Source organism: Bufo gargarizans, chromosome 11, assembly GCF_014858855.1.
Source record: "Bufo gargarizans isolate SCDJY-AF-19 chromosome 11, ASM1485885v1, whole genome shotgun sequence".
Classification (NCBI taxonomy): domain Eukaryota; kingdom Metazoa; phylum Chordata; class Amphibia; order Anura; family Bufonidae; genus Bufo; species Bufo gargarizans.
The window spans coordinates 52540143-52559622 of NC_058090.1; the positions used below are offsets into that span (position 1 = coordinate 52540143).

The 19480-nt window shown below is 44.3% G+C and overlaps 1 protein-coding gene across 1 annotated transcript in view; it reads left to right on the top strand.

Moving 5' to 3' along the window:
- The window catches only part of PLEKHD1 (pleckstrin homology and coiled-coil domain containing D1), a 31206-nt gene extending 14053 nt beyond the window's left edge, over positions 1–17153 (top strand). Inside the window, exons 9-13 of the mRNA XM_044272608.1 lie at positions 1455–1627; positions 3113–3245; positions 8346–8490; positions 10116–10259; positions 16717–17153. Of these exons, the coding sequence (XP_044128543.1) occupies positions 1455–1627; positions 3113–3245; positions 8346–8490; positions 10116–10259; positions 16717–16874 (753 nt within the window). The 3' untranslated portion in view covers positions 16875–17153. The remainder of the gene's footprint in view (positions 1–1454; positions 1628–3112; positions 3246–8345; positions 8491–10115; positions 10260–16716) is intronic.
- Positions 17154–19480: the final 2327 nt, after the last annotated feature.

The window sequence follows — 19480 nt, forward strand, 5'->3', positions numbered from 1 at the left end:
ATTCCCTTTAGGGGACTTTAACATGCATCGTTTGATCAGTTCTCCCTTAGACTGCAATGATTTACCATTGCAGCCTATGGGAGATTCACTGTGTACTTATGAAACCCTGCCACATACGGTCTTGCCTGACCCCTCGGTGCTCTGCACCCCCTTATACAGAGACTACTCCAGGAGATAGCGACCTGGCGGTTTCTCTGCAGTGAAGTCCCTGTTACAGGGCTTGAATGGTGAATACCAGAGGATTTCCAGGATAATGCCCTTAGGCGAATCTGTTTGATATAGTGGTTCCACACCCACTGCCGTATCACATTAGTTTCCTCCCTGTCAGCAGCCTGTGTGAACTACCCTGCTCGGATACTTTCCCCATCTCCATACTCTGATCTGTCATGCACATTCTCCTCCTGCCATCTTTCACATGAAGGTAACGAAGTGCCATTAGAAATGGAAACAATTTTGTGACAAATTTATATCAGATTGTGCAGCACCAGCAGCAGAATGAAGGCTTTACATACTGCTGAAGCAAAATGGTAGAAATTTTTAATGAAAGCTATTTTGAAAGCATTTATGATCCGTAGATAAAAAAAATCAGTTTAAAGTCGGTGTCCATAGCCTTTAAAGGGGTTGTCCAGGTTCAGAGCTGAACCTGGACAGCCCTCCATTTTCACCCCGGCAGCCCCCCTCACATGAGCATCGGAGCAGTTCATGCTCCGATGCTCTCCTTTGCCCTGCGCTAAATTGCACAGGGCAAAGGCATTTTTCTGAGTTCCGGTGACATACCGGGCTCTCTATGGGGCTGACAGGAACCCCGGTGACGTCACCGGCCCTGATGGGCGGGATTTGGCTCTGCCCTAGCCAGTAAAACGGCTAGGGCAGAGCTAAAGCCCGCCCCTCAGAGCCGGTGACGTCACCGAACACACTGCTGGGCGGAAGTTACCGCCCGGCAGTGTGTTATTGAAAACACAAGAGCCCGTGCCCTGCGCGATCTAGCGCAGGGCACGGGAGCGCATCGGAGCATGAGATGCCCCGATGCTAGGCTCAGCGGGGCTGCCAGGGTGAAAATAAGGGTATGTCCGGGTTCAGCTCTGAACCTGGACAACCCCTTTAAGTCTCAGAACACCCCTTTACGGAGATGATCTGATTTATGCACAAAAAAATAACTTTCACAAGTCTCCTTCCATTTTTTGTGTGTTTTGTTGGTGCACATGCACAGTGCCCCAGAACTCTTATATCTTACACAACTTGCATAAGGGAGCCTAGCACTATAGACATATCGATCGGATATGCCATAAATGAGTGGTAGAGGTCTGATCCCTTGGATCACATGGGATTCTTTTGGTCTCCGCATTCATATCCTCATCAATGACCAATAAATGTAACAATACAAAAATGTTGAACCTTTGTCATTGTATGTGTGCTTTTTTAATGCAGGGTATATAATTATTACACATTGACAGGAGCTGTCTGTGGAGAAGCAGAGGGCCATAGCTATACTGGAAGCTAGTCAGCATGAAGCTCAGGCAGCAGGCACATGTACAGAGAATCCTAGACCAAGTATGCAGTGCAACCTGCAGCAGATCGAGAACAAGATGCAGAGTTTACTAGAGGAGAAGATTCAGGCTGAAAGCAGGTGCGGTTGTATCAGATACATGGATTCAGAGAATATGACCTAACCAAGTGAACAGGCTGGTTTCCCACCTTCGAGTAAAGATTGAGTCTAATGTTCTTTTTGAGACCACATGGCTTTGGCTTAGAAAAACGCAGCAAGGACCTTAAGTGTGGAGGCCCAGCTGTAGACTGAATGTAGTTCAGAATGTAGTTTGAAGAACCACAAAACAAAAATTCAGTTCACAGTAACTTCTGGAATATCAGGCGTTCAGAACTATAGAAAAACAAATCCTGCACCAGAAACAGTCCAATAATATCTACGGTTTATTTATTGAAAAAATACAAAAAGTGCATACACAGGAGCCAGCTCCCTGGTCAAGGACTTGGCACAGGGCCATGCTATACCAATCCTATTCTGTTTACTCAGGGTAGGCAGAGGCATAACAAAGCTCCTGACCTCAGATGCAAAAGATGTCAAAGGGTTTTTAAATATCAGGTAGCATATAAATCTGGTGGCCCTTTATGTGGTCTTCAGGCCTAGGGCCTAGTTGTAACTGAAGTCTATCACTGATTTAGGAAATACCTAAAGCAGATACTTCACGTTTCTGATACATGTCAGTCTAATAGGTTAGCTTAGGATGCTATCCAGACCACAATCTAGGTCTTTTAAAGTGATTGAACCCTTTAATTGGTGCTTGGACATTGCTGAAACTCAACTTTTCTGGACGTTCCACACCATACATTTAAGTGGGGCTGTATTATACGTGGAAACAAAAACCCAAAACTGTATTTATTGATACACTAATGATTAGAAAGAAAACTGGGGCATAAAACCCACAAGTTATGCCAAAAAACAGGCTGTGGGTGCAAAGAGGGGTGAGCGGTGTGTCAACAAATATGACCCTCAGTCCAATTGCTCTCCACCAAAAGGTTTGTTTGGGGTAGTGTATCAATAAATACAGTTTTGGGTTTTTGTTTTAACGTTCATTATCAGGCTGAGATTCTAGCACTACTTGTGAACGTCTACGTCTTACACCGAGTCAGTTTGTTAGAGGGCTGTATCATACGTGCACCTTTTTGAGAGAACCCGGCCAGAATCCTACTCCGTACTAATGAGGGACAAGCACCCTGAAACCCATGTTTATGGGTGGATATTTGGCTTGGCTACATTCTCTTGTTAAAAATGGAATTTTACTCATGGGAGCCACTTCCCCAAGGTGGCGCTAGCGAGATGGTTATCTTCCTTGGGAGATTCCTCTTTGCAGAGACTTTTACTTATGCAAATCTCTGATCATCTACAAAGGGGGTTTGTCCTTTATTAATCATCAGCCACCACTATAATCTAGGAATTGGAGGGCATCCAAACTCACAGACAACCACCAAAGTCGTTTTACAGCAAGTCTCTGTGCATAACCAAGGGAGACATTCCTCTTCTGATAACTTATCTATTGCTATGTAGAAAACCATGATTGCGTCTCCTGATATTGTATTGTAATCTGTTCCTTAGGATGAAGGAAAATGAAGAGCGGTTCAGATTATTGGAGGAGGAGAGGGCTTTCTATGTCTCTGAATCTCAGGCGCTACAGAACTCTTTAGCTGACCTCACTGTGGAGAAAGAACAAACAGAGAAAGAGTTGAAGGTAGAAAAATGACACATTCTAAAGATAACCATATAATCTGCTAGACTCAATTCTGGTTATAATACTGGACGTCTTCAAGGGGTTGTTCACCTTTTGGGGGTGGGGTTGGGCCTCCTGACCAAACCTGCAAAGGGAAACATACTTACCTGCTTCCCACCACTGGGTCCCATCTCCTTTGCTGCCCAGCCACCACTTCCTAGCTAAGGTCCCCCATTGTCAACATCCACTTTAACGCTGCTGCAGCCAATGACTGGCCCACCTTGTGTCATGTCAGTTGGTCACATGACACAAGGGGGCAGGTCACCACTGTGCGTAATCATTGGCTGCAGCAGCGTCAAAGCAGATGTTGACAGCGGGGAACATGAACAAGGCAGCAGTGGCCAGGCAGCAAAGGAGCCCGGACCCAGTGTCGGGGCAACAGGTAAGTATGATTCCCTTTGCAGGCCTGGCCAGGAGAATGGGTTTGCTCAAACTCCCTCAAAAAGTGGACAACCCCTTTAAGCTTATTAACCAATTAATGATCATATAATCATGATCATTCTCTGATTATATAACTTTTCATAAACTATGAGCCTTGTGCTAAAGTAGAGGATTGATGTGAAGCCATGGACTTGTGAAGAAGACACATAGACCAAGTCAGCAGTACCTTGTGCTGGTTTCTGTGTTCATATACCGTACCTAAAATCCTAAAAACATCCGATGAAATCATAAAACTGTGACTGATCATTTTGATGTAGACTATCTCTCTGATGTAGACTATCTCTCTATGTGGTTTTCAATGGAGTCTTAATTTGGTATGATTAATTTTTTTTAAATAGTGCCTTAAATTTGGGTCAGGGATGTCTAAAATAGGATGTGTCTATTATATTTACAGACTGACCTAATTATCTGCTGATAATGAATGGCTGTGTGTTTGAGATGTCATTGGCTGAATGTTAATATAGTTACAATTTTACTTGGCTTCTAAGGCTACTTTCACACTTGCGGCAGAGTGATCCGGCAAGCAGTTCCATCGCCGAAACTGCCTGCCGTATGCCAACTGATGGCATTTGTAAGGGCTCTTTCACACCTGCGTTCTTTTCTTCCGGCATAGAGTTCCGTCGTCGGGGCTCTATGCCGGAAGAATCCTGATCAGTTCTTTCCTAATGCATTCTGAATGGAGAGAAATCCGTTCAGGATGCATCAGGATGTCTTCAGTTCAGGACCGGAACGTTTTTTGGCCGGAGAAAATACCGCAGCATGCTGCGCTTTTTGCTCCGGCCAAAAATCCTGAAGACTTGCCGCAAGGCCAGATCCGGAATTAATGCCCATTGAAAGGCATTGATCCGGATCCGGCCTTAAGCTAAACGTCGTTTCGGCGCATTGCCGGATACAACGTTTAGCTTTTTCTGAATGGTTACCATGGCTGCCGGGACGCTAAAGTCCTGGCAGCCATGGTAAAGTGTAGTGGGGAGCGGGGGAGCAGCATACTTACCGTCCGTGCGGCTCCCGGGGCGCTCCAGAGTGACGTCAGGGCGCCCCAAGCGCATGGATCACGTGATCGCATGGCACGTCATCCATGCGCATGGGGCGCTCTGACGTCATTCTGGAGCGCCCCGGGAGCCGCACGGACTGTAAGTATACTGCTCCCCCGCTCTCCACTACTACTATGGCAACCAGGACTTTAATAGCGTCCTGGGTGCCATAGTAACACTGAACGCATTTTGAAGACGGATCCGTCTTCAAATGCTTTCAGTTCACTTGCGTTTTTCCGGATCCGGCGTGTAATTCCGGCAAGTGGAGTACACGCCGGATCCGGACAACGCAAGTGTGAAAGAGGCCTAAGACTAATCAGGATCCTGATCAGTCTTAAAAATGCCTGATCGGAAAAACGGATCTGGCATTCATTTTTGTTCACCTTTTTTTTGCATGCGCAGACCGGAAGGACGGATCCGGCATTGCGGTATTTTGAATGTCGGATCCAGCACTAATACATTCCTATGGAAAATAATGCTGGATCCGGAATTCAGGCAAGTCTTCCGTTTTTTTTTTGGCCGGAGATAAAACCGTAGCATGCTGCTGTTTTAGGCCTCTTTCACACTTGCGTTGTCCGGATCCGGCGTGTACTCCACTTGCCGGAATTACACGCCGGATCCGGAAAAACGCAAGTGTACTGAAAGCATTTGAAGACGGATCCGTCTTCAAAATGCTTTCAGTGTTACTATGGCAGCCAGGACGCTATTAAAGTCCTGGTTGCCATAGTAGTAGTGGGGAGCGGGGGAGCGGTATACTTACAGTCCGCGCGGCTCCCGGGGCACTCCAGAGTGACGTCAGAGCGCCCCATGCGCATGGATGACGTGCCATGCGATCACGTGATCCATGTGCTTGGGGCGCCCTGACGTCACTCTGGAGCACCCCGGGAGCCGCACGGACGGTAAGTATGCTGCTCCCCCGCTCCCCACTACACTTTACCATGGCTGCCAGGACTTTAGAGTCCCGGCAGCCATGGTAACCATTGAGAAAAAGCTAAACGTCGGATTCGGCAATGCGCCGAAACGACGTTTAGCTTAAGGCCGGATCCAGATCAATGCCTTTCAATGGGCATTAATTCCGGATCCGGCCTTGCGGCAAGTCTTCAGGATTTTTGGCCGGAGCAAAAAGCGCAGCATGCTGCAGTATTTTCTCCGGCCAAAGAAACGTTCCGTTCCGGAACTGAAGACATCCTGACGCATCCTGAACGGATTTCACTCCATTCAGAATGCATTAGGATAAAACTGATCAGTATTCTTCCGGCATAGAGCCCCGACGACGGAACTCTATGCCGGAAGAAAAGAACGCAGGTGTGAAAGAGCCCTTACCTTTTGCCTGATCAGTCAAAAAGACTGAACTGAAGACATCCTGATGCATCCTGAACGGATTGCTCTCCATTCAGAATGCATGGGGATAAAACTGATCAGTTTGTTTCCGGTATAGAGCCCCTGTGACGGAATTCTATGCCAGAAAAGAAAAAAGCAAGTGTGAAAGTACCTTAAGCCACTTTCAAACATCAGGTTGTTTAACAAAACTTCAGACTTACCATTTTTACATGGGGCTGATGAAAGTCTGTTCACCTGATTGTTGCCATGTATAAACAGGGGCAGACTGGGAACTTAAAGTGGCCCTGGAAAAAAATCTTAAAGTGGCCCCATGTTGTAGGTGGGACTGAATTGATAGAAGACAGGACAACACAAGTAGACAGGGCCGGCAATACCATAGTGCAGCACAAAGTACCGCCCCAGCAGAATCAAATACCACAGTGCACAGTGTATGACTATATGGCCATTGATATCATTTATTTCAGTAATAATACTAGAAACATTGAATGACACTGGTTGGCACAGAGCAGGACTGGCACTGAACACAGCTTGGGAAAATTGTAGTCTGGCATAGGGCGGAGGAGGGTAACAGGTTGCTGGGATGGTGCATGAACTGAAACGTAGCAAAGAGGGGTCTGGCTGTTAAAACGGACAAGGGACGATAATATTTACGCTAAAGGAAGGAAGCTAATTATTGCCGCAGTAATGTCAATATGAGTGTGATCACCTCTTATAAAAAGCTCCAAAAGTGAGAAAGTGGCTGCCCTTTGGTTGGATTGCTGCAAAGCTGGGCATGTAGTTATGTCTTAGACAAGATATGTAAATTATTACAGCTGTGGTCTGATTAGACACTGGGTCTTGCCACCAGAGGGCTTAAAGGTATTTCCCCCGCTGCTCTATAAAAAGTCTCTCAGAACATGCTTTTGGGTAGTGTACCTCTTGGTGAGAGATCATTAACTGCTAGACATGCCTCTATAACACATTCTAAAACATTTTGCCCAGTGGAGAGACTTTGAGAGGGGGCCTATCATTGGACTGAGGGAACAGGATGGCCGTTTTGAAGAATTGACCGCCATCTAGGGCATTCTGGCATAGCTGTTTGTAGGTGTTGGGAGAAATGGTTACGTGAGGACACGCAAATACAGCAAACAGGCTCTGGACAGCTCAGATAGACCACCAGTAGAGAAGATTGTTTGATCTGTTAACAAGCATAAGTAGCTCCTGCAGTTTCATTTTCCACCATCCATACACCGGTGGCAACTTCATTACACACCCCAGTCTCTGCCCGAACCACTTCCAGGCAGTTAGCAGAAGGAAATTTGGTGTCACGGTACCTATTATATGTCCTGCCATTGACAGACAGCCACCGTCATCTTCATTTGCTGTCATGTCGTATCGCCTTTAGCGATGAGTTCAGGTTCTGTTCAGGATCCCACAATGATTTGGTTCCAGTATAGAGGCCTTGTGGTTGGCGCTTCAATCCTGCCTTTGCTGTGGAGCGACACACAACCCTAACTGCTGGTCTGATGATCTGGGGACCCATCGCATATGACTCCTAGTAGTGATATGAGGGACACTGACAGCTCAATGATATGTGCAGGACATCCTGCAGCCATATGTGTTCCCTCTCATGGCAGGGCATCCAAGCAGCATTTTTCAGCAGGATAATACTCACCTACACACAGCAAGGGTTTCCCAGGAATTTCTCCTTCAGATTGCGACAATTCCTTGGCCTGCCTGGTCGCCAGATCAAGCATTTATGGAACCAACTTGAACGCCAGCTTCAGAAACCTACAAGTTTGCAGATTTTACAGGTCCAGCTGCAACATCTGTGGGCAAATGTGCTGCAGGATCCATTCTGAACCTGTATGCCTCCATGCCGACCGTATCTCATCCTGTATCCAAGCTAGAGGTGGCACAACAGGGTACTAGAGCCTCCTTTGGATTGTACAGTTTTCTCCAATAAACTTGTCCTTTCGCTCTAATATCGTAATCACTTACATATATCGTCATTATATGCACACAGAGATTCGAAATTCGAAACTAACAGCTCCTTTTTGGTGTGTAATTGGAGTATGGAGTGTAGCTGGTATTAGATGAGTGTTCTGCAGTAGATTGACCAAGTGTCATTTATTGATATTCTGTGTATAATTTAATGGATCTTTCACAGCATAGCTGTTATATCCTCTCCCGCGCTGTGTGGACGTTCTTCAGTACATGAGACCAGTCACAGCTTGACTAACATACATTTCTATTTTTGAATCAGCTGCAGTTGAAGGTTCAGCTGGACCTTGAGCGGAAGCTTCACGAAGCAGAAGATGCTTTACGTCGGCTTGAAGCTGGCCTGAACTCCACTATCTTAAACCAAGACAAAGAGGAAAAGATGAGGGCAGACGTTGGTCATCTGAAGAGTAAGTGTAAGGTAGACAAAGTCTTGTAAGCTTGTACTTCAAAGTATAAAAGCTGTTTCAAGATTTCACATTAGGTCATCAGATTTGATGGCAGGAGATGTTATTGAAGGTTAGGTGGAGAGCACAGGTATAGCTTTTCCACAAAAGGTCCTTATCATACGTTTAGGCAGAACTGTTTGATAGTGGATTGAAAATTATAATAAAATAATTATTAAAATGTAAGTGCTATAAATATTATTTTTTTTAGGAAGGATGCAAGATGCACTGCCTGTGACATTCTCACCCCACTCACTGACCGGTTTCACACTTTTGCGGTAGCAGGGTCCGGCCGGCTGCTCTGGAGGGGGTACAGCCTGCCGGATCCGTGCTAAAGCTAGCCCACCGTGCCGCCGGAAGTCCGCTCCGGCCCCATTCACTATAATGGGCATGGGCCGGAGGTCTGGACGCAGCACGGCAAACATGCCAAGAGAAGGCCGGACAAGCACGCTGCGGTTTTGTCCGGCCGCCTCTCTGCTTGTTTGCCGTGCTGCGGCCGGACGTCCGGCTCGCCCCCATTATAGTGAATGGGGCCAGAGCGGATTTCCGGCGGCACGGTGGGCTAGTGTTAGCACGGATGCGTGAGGCTGTTCCCCCGCGAGTGGGAAAGTAGCCTAAGGATCCACATTCTAATGTAACCATAGTACATTCAAGGGCGTTTCTCTCTAAAGTGGGACCACCGCTGATCCCTGAATGGGCCTGCTTTATTCCTTTCCAACTGGAGATTAATATACACACTGATGAAAAAAGGTATAAAACATAAGGCTTAAATAAAATAATAATTAAATGAACTGGCACTTTAAAAACAATTACTACACGAATCAACCAACTAGAAGATTTCAGTGGTACAAATGCCAAGTGCCATAGATACACAAGTTGGCGGGGTCATCAGTACCATAGTGCAAAACAAAATACTGCCCCCCACATAACTAAATACCATGTGCAGCACTAGATGCTGTCCTTTGTGGTGGCCATCTGTAGCTGCACATTCTGTCCTCCTCCAGTTGTCTAGCTCCCATGCCCTGCTGCAGTATTCTGAGGACAGCCATACAATTGAATTCAGAGGAACATGAGTAGCCGCCAGCCAAATACATGAGTACCCTAAGCTCCCAGCATCAATTACTGCTGAGAGCATCAGATCATTATGTACTTGGACAGCACCAGTAAGGGAAGCTTGGGTGGCCCAATGGTCACTGACCCCCACCAGGTAATTTCCCTTTAGGATCTATGGTGAGTACGACCCTGACCAGGAAGACCTGATTACCAACTGTGTGCATATTTCTAGATTTATTATGAAAGGTCCTAAAATGTACATCTACATCACTTCAAGTGTTCTTGCTCAAAAGAAACCCTTGCGGGTCATATGCTGCAAGTCTTTTTGGGCAATTTAGCAGAGCAGAGAGCACTCATGTTGATACCATTTGATGCTTTCAACCCAATCTTTCAAGCTCAGGAAAACTATAGGGAGATGGCATCCATTATACTGTAGCCTAGTGAGTCAACAAGTACAAAGAGCTGGACCCTTGTGAAATATGGTTGGGAGCGCTCAGCCAAATTGTCATTAACGCTTAACTCTGAATTCTCTGTAGAGTTTTTTGAAGAATGCATTAGGAATTCAGAGATTGAAGCAATGAAGCCTGCAATAATGAAGAACTCTGTATATGTGCCAAAATCAGCCAACAGACGCATTAAAAGCTGCCGCTTTCACCAACAGAGGCCAAACTTCTCTCGCTGTGAGTCACCGACTAACATGATTTATTCTACAGAATGTAAGGATTTTGGTATGATCAGAACATCATAAGTAAGTAACTAAGGGCTTCAGGTTTTGTGGGACTACAAATACCAGCCATTGTGAATGTTAAAGAAGTCGCAGGTTGCTTAATGAGCCTCTAGGAGCAATGGGGGTGTTACTGCTACACCTAGAGACTCTGCTCTCTCTGCAACTGCTGCACACTCTCCACTCGGATTGACAGGGCCAGGCAGTGAAAACATCATCCCGCTATTCCTGGCCCTGTCAATCAAAGTGCAAAGGACGCGGCAGTTGCAGAGAGAGCAGAGCCTCTAGGTGTAACGACAACGCCCCCATTGCTCATAGAGGCTCATTTGCATATATTTAAACTTTATTTTTCTCAGCACATATGAACATGGGGCCAACACAGATGTTCACTTGTAAACTGGTCAAGCAGTATTCTGGTTTCTGCAAATAAAGGTCATTCAATAATGAACAGGTGTACAATGTTTTAATATACTCTGTGTATCGATTCCTCAAAGTTTTCAAGTTGAGAAATTATACAGAAAATATGTTTACCTTTTCATAATACAAAAAAATACCACAGATTTGTTGAAATTAGAATACCCCTTTAAGGTCACTTACAGCATAAATCTGGCTAGCATTAGCTAACGTGTCTGGGATAAACATACTGGAGGAGATTTATTAAAACTGTTGTAAAGGAAAACCGGCTTAGTTGCCCATAGCAGCCAATCACATTCCACGTAAAATTATTCAGAGCTACCTTGGAAAATGAAAGATGGAATCAGATTGGTTGCTTTGGACAACTAAGCCGGTTTTGATAAATCTCTTCCACTGTATTTCTATCCTAAGAGATAAATAAAAACAAAATAATATAAAGACAGGTGAGATGGACCATGTGGGCTTTTTGTGCTTTCATTCTTCTATGTTTCAGTTAAAGCATTTTAACATATCATTTGTATTTTTACCATAAAACTGTAGATATGGTGTCCCTTATGGACCTTTCACCCTCCCTCCCCCCAAAAGAAATGAGGCACGAGGCTTCGGGATAAAAAAAATTATATACGGTATTTTTTTTCCCTATAAGACGCACCTTCTCATAATACGCACCTAGGTTTTAGAGGAGGAAAATAAGAAAAAAAATATTGTTTTTCATCAGAGCTCAGATCAGACCCCCAATGTTAATAAGGCCCCTATTCAGACCCCATGTTAATAAGCCCCAATATTAATCAGACCTCAGATCAGACCTCCATGTTATTGACCCTCAGATCAGAGAAAAAAAATAAACCAACTTACCTCTCCTGCTCTTCCTTCCGCACACTGTACGCAGTCACAGCACAGCAAATGGCCAAGAAGGACCAGGAAGCGATGAGTACAGAGCCTGGGGAGCGCTGCATTCACTGCTTCCCGGTCCTCCTGTACTAATAGGCGCGTCCATAATGGAAGTGCTCATTAGTATTCACCCCATAAGACGCACTTACATTTTCCTCCAACTTTGGGAGGAGACAAAAGTGCGTCTTATAGGGCAAAAAATACGATGGTTAGTATTCAGTTCTCCATACATCAGCAGATGGCTCAGGGGGTATTGTTTCACATAAGAGACACAGCGGTGTATGGAGACTTATTTTTCAGACAACGCTTCATGGGGAAAAAGTATGCTAGTGAGCTCATATCAGCCAAACCAGAGACCTCCATCTGTACACAGCACTGTTTCGGGGATCTTGCCCCTCATAAGTACCGGGCAGGGTACTGGTTGGCAGGATGAGTTGCTGCAGCATCTTAAACATTTTGGCCAACCACCATCTGTACTGATGAACCCCAAAACAATGCTGACTACATGTTGTCTCTGGTTTGGCTGGTATGAGCTAATCGGCATACTTATGAGAGATGAAATCATAATCGTAGTCATATGTGAACATTTACAGACTGTATTTATTCCATGTTAAGTGAGGTTGGTAGACTTTATATGCCATATAAACCTAGCCCAGAGTGATCTTCATTCTTACCACACGCATATGCTTTCACCATTAGAGAATTATGCACGGCACGCGTATGGGGGAGGCACACTGACATGTTTGTTTTCACGTTTATCAATTCCTGGCCTCTGGGAGGATTTGGATTTAGGATTTGGATTTAGGATTTTTATAGCAGAAGCTGAAATATGCAGTATGCTGTGTGACCACTCTCTCTCTTATTTGGCAGCGGGCAGCGACCCTGACAGGTGCGTGCCCAACAGGATTTGGCAGAAAATGGTCAACAGATTATCCCTCTGTAACCCTTTTCATGCCAACACTTCTGTTCACCCATCCACTCCATTTTTATCCTTCAGGTTTAATGTGAAAAAGCGAACTTGATGTGTGGATTTAATGCAATTAATGTGATATCCAAAATGGCATTCAGGAAAAGTAAAAAATAACTGTATAGCTTTATGGAGTAACGGGGTTTGCTTAATTAGATTTTGTTGAAATATTTGTCGGAATTTACATGAATAATTTAATGAATTTATATCTACAGCTTTCCTTCAATATTTTCACATCTACAGATCAGACAGTAATGAAATAAATACCTTAATTTGTAACACATACTAACAGTAAATACACAACAGTATTTTTCAGATAGCACACTGACTCGTAATTAAATGCGGCCATGCAGACATGCGGTTTTTTCATGGTTTTGGGTGCCTGATCTGAGAATCACACTACAGTTCTTATTCTTGTCCATTTTTGAGGATGAGAACAGCCCTATTAGTCGATATGGGTGAGAACAAACTAGAATGCACAGAAGCTATACTATCCATTTTCCAAGAATCCATTTTTTACGTACTGATAATCGGATGTTGCCATGTGCATGAAACCTTACTTATCCCTCTTGAATTGTCTCAAAGTGTATCTGTCGTTTCAGTTTATTGTATACAGTGTACAGACCGGGATGGTAAACATTTTTGTAATATACTTGATTTGAGAAAGTTGTTTCTTTGTACTAGAAAACAATGTAAGGAGTCTTCTTAGCAAAGTTCTGAACATCTTTCTTCAGTCTTTAGTTCCAATGAGCGCTGAAGACGCCTGTGTGTAACATACAGAAGCTTACAGCCTGCTTCTTGTCACTACCCTCGTCCCTGACTATGTACACGTGCCCTAACTATAACTGCCCACCATCCTGCCTGTCTCACTGTGACACACAGATGTCTTCAGTGCTCAGTAGAACGCTGAAGACCGAAGACAGACTCTCCTTAGCAATCCGCAAGATACGAAATGGAGGCATGGATCGGAATCCTACGGAAGCTCTTCCATGTCCTTTTGCCTCCACGTCACAAAAGATAGGACATTTCCTATCTTTTGACATATATTGCGGATTGCGGAGCTATTCGGGATTCACACCGCTGGTACTGCAATTTGCGGTCTGCAGCATGGACGGCTTACGCAAGTAAAGGTACTTAAACCAAAAGAATTCCATGAAAGGTCCTCTTTAAGTTCCTGTTCATTCTGGGCTTTGAAGTCCAGGAGGCGGTCCTATCAGTGACTGACAGCTCTCTCTGTATACACAGTCATAGAGGGGCGGCTGTCAGTCACTGATAGGACCGGCTCCTGGACCTCAACGCCAAGAATGAGCAGGAATTTAAATTAATAAAATTAAAGGTTTTACAAAATCTTTTCCCATAAACCTATATATCAATCTGCTCATCTCCTCCTGCTCTATAACATGCTGATTGCAGACAATCTCTTCACACACTCGTAATCACTCCACTACAGGCATAATATATTAAAACAGTTTCTGAGATAAAGCTGATTATCTTTCCCAAAGGAACCACAGGTCAGCTCTCGTGTTCTAAACTGCACAAGAAGAATACAACGTGAAATCTATGGAACAAGGCTAGCTTTTTCGTAAAGGGAATGTGCCCCCCGTTTTATGTTGCCCGGTCTGAGAGCAGCATAAATTGGTGGCAGACCCCAAGTAAAATTGGCCAGTTGTTTTGCTAAGATTAGTATTGAGCAGTTGCAACACAAGCTGAGCCCAGGAGTCTGCTCAATACAAGGCCCTGTCCTGATATTAATGAGCCTCCAACTCGCCCAGTCCCCCTTGATGTCAATCATCTGACGCTTCGTTTTAATCCGGGTCGGTGACAGTTTTCCTTTAAGGAAAAGTAAGCCTTGTTCCATAGGGTCACATTGCATTTTCACTTATGCAGTTTAGAACATGAGAGCTGACCTGCTGTTCCTTTGAGGAAAAATATTAGTTTTAGGCTACTTTCAGATCAGCGTTTTTGCTGGATCCGTCATGGATCAGCAAAAACGCTTCCGTCATAAACCGTCTGCACCTGTTATGAACTGATCCGGTTGTATTATCTCTAAAATAGCAATGACTTATCCGTCTCTAAAACCATTGTAAGTCAATGGGGGACGGATCTGTTTTCTTTTGTGTGGAGAAAACGGATCCGTCACCATTGACTTACATTGTGTTTCATGCCGGATCTGTCTTGTTCTGCATCCCATGACGCACTTGCAGCGTTTTTCTGTCCGGCATGTGAACGCAACCAAACGGAATGGAATGCATTTTGGAGCATTCCGTTCTGTCCAATTTAGTCTTGTCCCAATTGACAATGAATGGGGACAAAACTGAACCGTTTTCCTCCGGTATTGAGACCCTATGATGGATCTCAATACCGGAAAGGAAAAACGCTGATGTGAAAGTAGCCTTAACTCCTAGCCAGCTTTAATATATGAAGCCCATAGCGGGGAGATTACCAGTTTTATAAAAAGATTGTCACACAGTTATGTTCACGTAGGAAGAAAGGATGATAGTTCTCAGGTGATGTAAGACAAAAAGAGGCAGAATATTCAGGTAAGTGACCCATCGGTTTCATCAGGGTCTCTATCGCCAGTTTATGCTGCCATCAGATATGGCAGCATAAAACTGGTGATAGTACATGATGCCCAGTGTAACTCCTCATACTCTGAACTCCCAGATACGATCTAGTTGTTTGAATGAGTAAAGAGATGATTTTTCCATAGAAGCAGTTGTAGTAAGATTTCCACCAACTAATCAGGTGGCGCTCCTTGTCACACCATTACCTGATGTGCGAACACAGTCTATTCGTTTCACTGTAAATTTGTAGTTTGTGTATATTGTATTTGCTGGATGTGTCCTGAACAGCTACTGGGCCTTCAAAGGTCATAAAGTATGTTCTCAATCCCACAGTGATCAGGTGCACTTAAAGGCTATGGACACCTACGGAGGCTTTTTTATATGATTTGATCTAGTGGAATGTTTTGTTTTTTTTCTAGTGTAATGCTTTAGTTTAAATGTCAGTTCTTGTTCCCCTGTCCATGGCATCTAGGATTGCTCCAAACAACATTTCATTGTATTGTTCATTGTATTACATTGTATTGTACAGTGACAATAAAGGCATCTTATCTCTTATCTTATCTTACACTGAACTAAGAAAGAAAGTATTTTTTCCTTTGTATCCTATAAGCTGATGGCTCATGTAGAAATCTCTGATTTCCTGACCTCATAAACAATTAAGCCATATTCATATCAGTTTGATAAGAATTGAGCTATAATGAGTGTTTAAGAGGTCAGGGCACATGAGCCGTCAAATGACGAGATTCAAACAGAACAGAATTTTAACCCTGTATCTCAGAACAGCTGAACATTTTTAATAAAGGCTAATAAAAAATTTTTTTTTAGCACAAAATGAGTAAAAGGCAATCATAAAAAATTGCCCCCAAGATGTCTATAGTCTTTAAAGGGGTTGTCCAGGTTCATAGCTGAACCCGGACATATCCCCATTTTCACTCAGGCAGCCCCCCTGACAAGAGCATCGGAGCAGTTCATGCTCCGATACTCACCTTTGCCCTGCTCTAGATCGCACAGGGCAAAGGCATTTTTAGGAGTTCCGGTGACATACCGGGCTCTCCATGGGGCTGCCATGAAGCCCGGTGACGTCACAGGCACTGATGGGAGGGCTTTAGTGCTGCCTAGCCAGTAAAACGGCTAGGGCAGCGCTCAAGCCCGCCCATCAGAGCCGGTGAAGTCACCGAACACACTGCCGGGCGGAAGTTTCTAACCGGCAGTGTGTTATGATAAACAAAAGAGCACGTGCCCTGCGCGATCTAGCGCAGGGCAAGGGAGCGCATAGGAGCATGAGATGCTCCGATGCTAGCCTCAGGGGGCTGCCTGGGTGAAAATAAGGGTATGTCCGGGTTCAGCTCCGAACCCGGACAACCCCTTTAAGTTCTGTACATTTGTGGCATGTCTATAGAAACTAATGCAAAGAAAAAGTAGGGCTGTTGACCATACTGTTCAATCACTACCATTATGTATGTAATGCATAGTACGACATCAGTGACTTATATAACAGTGTGGGTATCTCTTCCACCTTTCCTTTGCGCTACTTTTCACAGCTAAGCTTTACGTTCACTTCTTTTTTTTTTTTTCAGTGAGGCACTCGCACTCTTTCTTATTGTCTCCGGCTGAAACCACTGACATACAGAGCCTCAAAGAAGCCGCCAGGAACCTGACCAGAGATAAACATTTCCGGGAAACCCTTTACCAGATCATTACCCAGAAGGAGCCCTCAAAAGGGCATGACAAGTGACATCTGTTCACCATCAGGACCGATGAACAATTAGAATTTTTTTGTCACTTAAAGATAAGTGACATTACTACATGTAGCTATACTGTGCCCACGTAGAGCCCTGTCTAATGGTGGCATGTTCTCAAGGGTTCAGTGTATAGTTTTTATGCCACTGCTTAGGATTTTTCTGCAGAGCTTTCAATCTATGCCTCCATCTCTGCCCACAGGGCCTAACATGGACTCTGTGTCAACAGCAAGCTTTCTCCTACTACCATTAGTATTACACACATATAACGTTGTCTACCCTCTGTATTTGGGTGTGCTTCATCATCAGGTGCGCCTTGCAGACAAAAAATACATTGATTGAAAGTAAGACATCTGAATACATATACGTGTGTTAAAGAAATTACTTTCTGCTCTCTTTCGTTCAGGTCCATCACAGGTAATGGGTTGAATCACAGGGAAGTTAGAGTTTACTACTGCCAATCACTTTAAGCTGCTGGCGTTCATCATGATTTTAGTAAATCCAGGAGTCCCCTACCACTTGTGTTTTACTTACTGTGCCCCCCATTGCAGAGTCAGGTAGGCAAGGTAAAAAAGTTATGCTTGAGTGTTCCCGTGTCGGTTTACAGTAACACATCCATTGTAAGCACCGCGTAGAAGAAAATGCCAAATGTAAGTTTCCTGGAGCTCTATGGGTACCTCGGGGAATATTATTGTAGTAAACTGCAGTCACAATTGAATGTTAGGCTTCAACTTTCCTGGTACTGTAGTGCACCATGGATTTTCCGCATGTGTGTACACCTCATGTGAACAGACCTTCAAAGGGGGGGTCTTAGTTATTTAAAACTTAGCTCAATATCAGTAAATTATGTAAAGCTAAAAAATAATCCTATATTCAACGATTTCTCCAGCGCCTCCGATTCTCCTCCTATTCTTTGTACGTGAGACTGCAGCAGTGACGTTGAGGTGTGTGGCATGTGACTTCTGAGGCCAAGGATAGGCGTCAGCAGTCATGTGCGGTACACCATGACATTACCGTCTTGTATACAAAGAACAGGAGAAGAACTGGGGGGTTTGAGGTTTGATTGGCCTCCTAATGCTAAATTCTGCCTTCTAGAATGCCGCAATCTGAGGGTGAATTTTCTTCATATAGATTGTAGCCTACCCAAAGAGAAGCAGGATCAGAAAGGGCCTGGGTGGAACAGACAAAATTTAGGTGGCATGGGGTAAGTATTTTGGAGGTCATTTACCAACTCATATATGCCAGTTTTCTGGCATATATCTGTCACAGATTGCGGCACAAAGGTTATTTGCTTCACATTCTGCAAATTTTACCCGCTCACGCCAGGTCTAAAAAAAGGGAGTTTGGCATGGGCGGGGAAAGGGGCAGACCGACAGGCCCGTCTCATTTATAATTTTCTACGCCTGTTTTAGGCCTAGTTCACACGACCGTATGGCTTTTTAAGTGTGTTGCGGTCTGTTTTTCCCGGATCCGTTGTTCCGTCTTTTGTTTTCATTGTGTTTCCGTTTCTGATCCGTTTTTCCGTTCCGTTTTTCCGTATGGCATATACAGTATACAGTAATTACATAGAAAAAATTGGGCTGGGCATAACATTTTCAATGGGTGGTTCAGAAAAAACGGAACGGATATGGAAGACATACAGATGCATTTCCGTATATGTTCAGTTTTTTTGCGGACCCATTGACTTGAATGGAGCCACGGAACGTGATTTGCGGGCAATAATAGGACATGTTCTATCTTTCAACGGAATGGAAATAAATACGGAAACGGAATGCATACGGAGTACATTCCGTTTTTTTTGTGGAACCATTGAAATGAATGGTTCCGTATACGGAACACGAAAAAACGTCCCGTACACTCGCAAAAAAAACATTCGTGTGAACTAGGCCTTAGGTGTAGAAAATGTTCAAAATCTGAGCCAGCAAGGAAGCCTGCGTAGATTTAGACCAGCGGATGCTGCACCGAAGTTATGTAGAGGCCAGCACAGCGGTTATAATAAATGACCCCCTTTATGTCTAGGATAAGATTCTGTGTGATATAAAAGTACTAATGCCTGAGCCCCTGACGGCAATGCAGAATGTGCTTGTGTTGCGCATGGTGTCTAAGGGTGCCTTCATCTGAGTGGGATTTGCAGAAATCCATGTGCTTCCCACCGAAACAACTTATTTTCAGTTGCAGAAATTTTCTGCCACAAAATGTATTGGTGTGTAAAGAAGATATATTACAGTTCCCCGATATAAAGTTATGACTGGATAGATTCCTTTTGTCACAGTAAATGTTCTGTTACTTTCATACAGGGATATGGTGAGTTTCAAAGTATCAATGGCTTCCTCTAGGCCAACTAGCAACCGGTTGTCAGGGCGCTGCAGATTTTATCAGATGACGGGTCTGTTATTTGATCATCACACTGCCCTGCCATTGCTATTTCCATTCATATGCTAGAAGGTTCCTTAAATCTCAGTAGATAATTCTTCAATAAAAAAAGAAGCATTTTCTGGGTCTGATGTTTTCCATATATTCATACAAAGGGGGACATTTATCAAGTCACATACTGTCACGACGGGGAGTGGGGGAACACCCCATCGCACATTGCTCTAAGCTA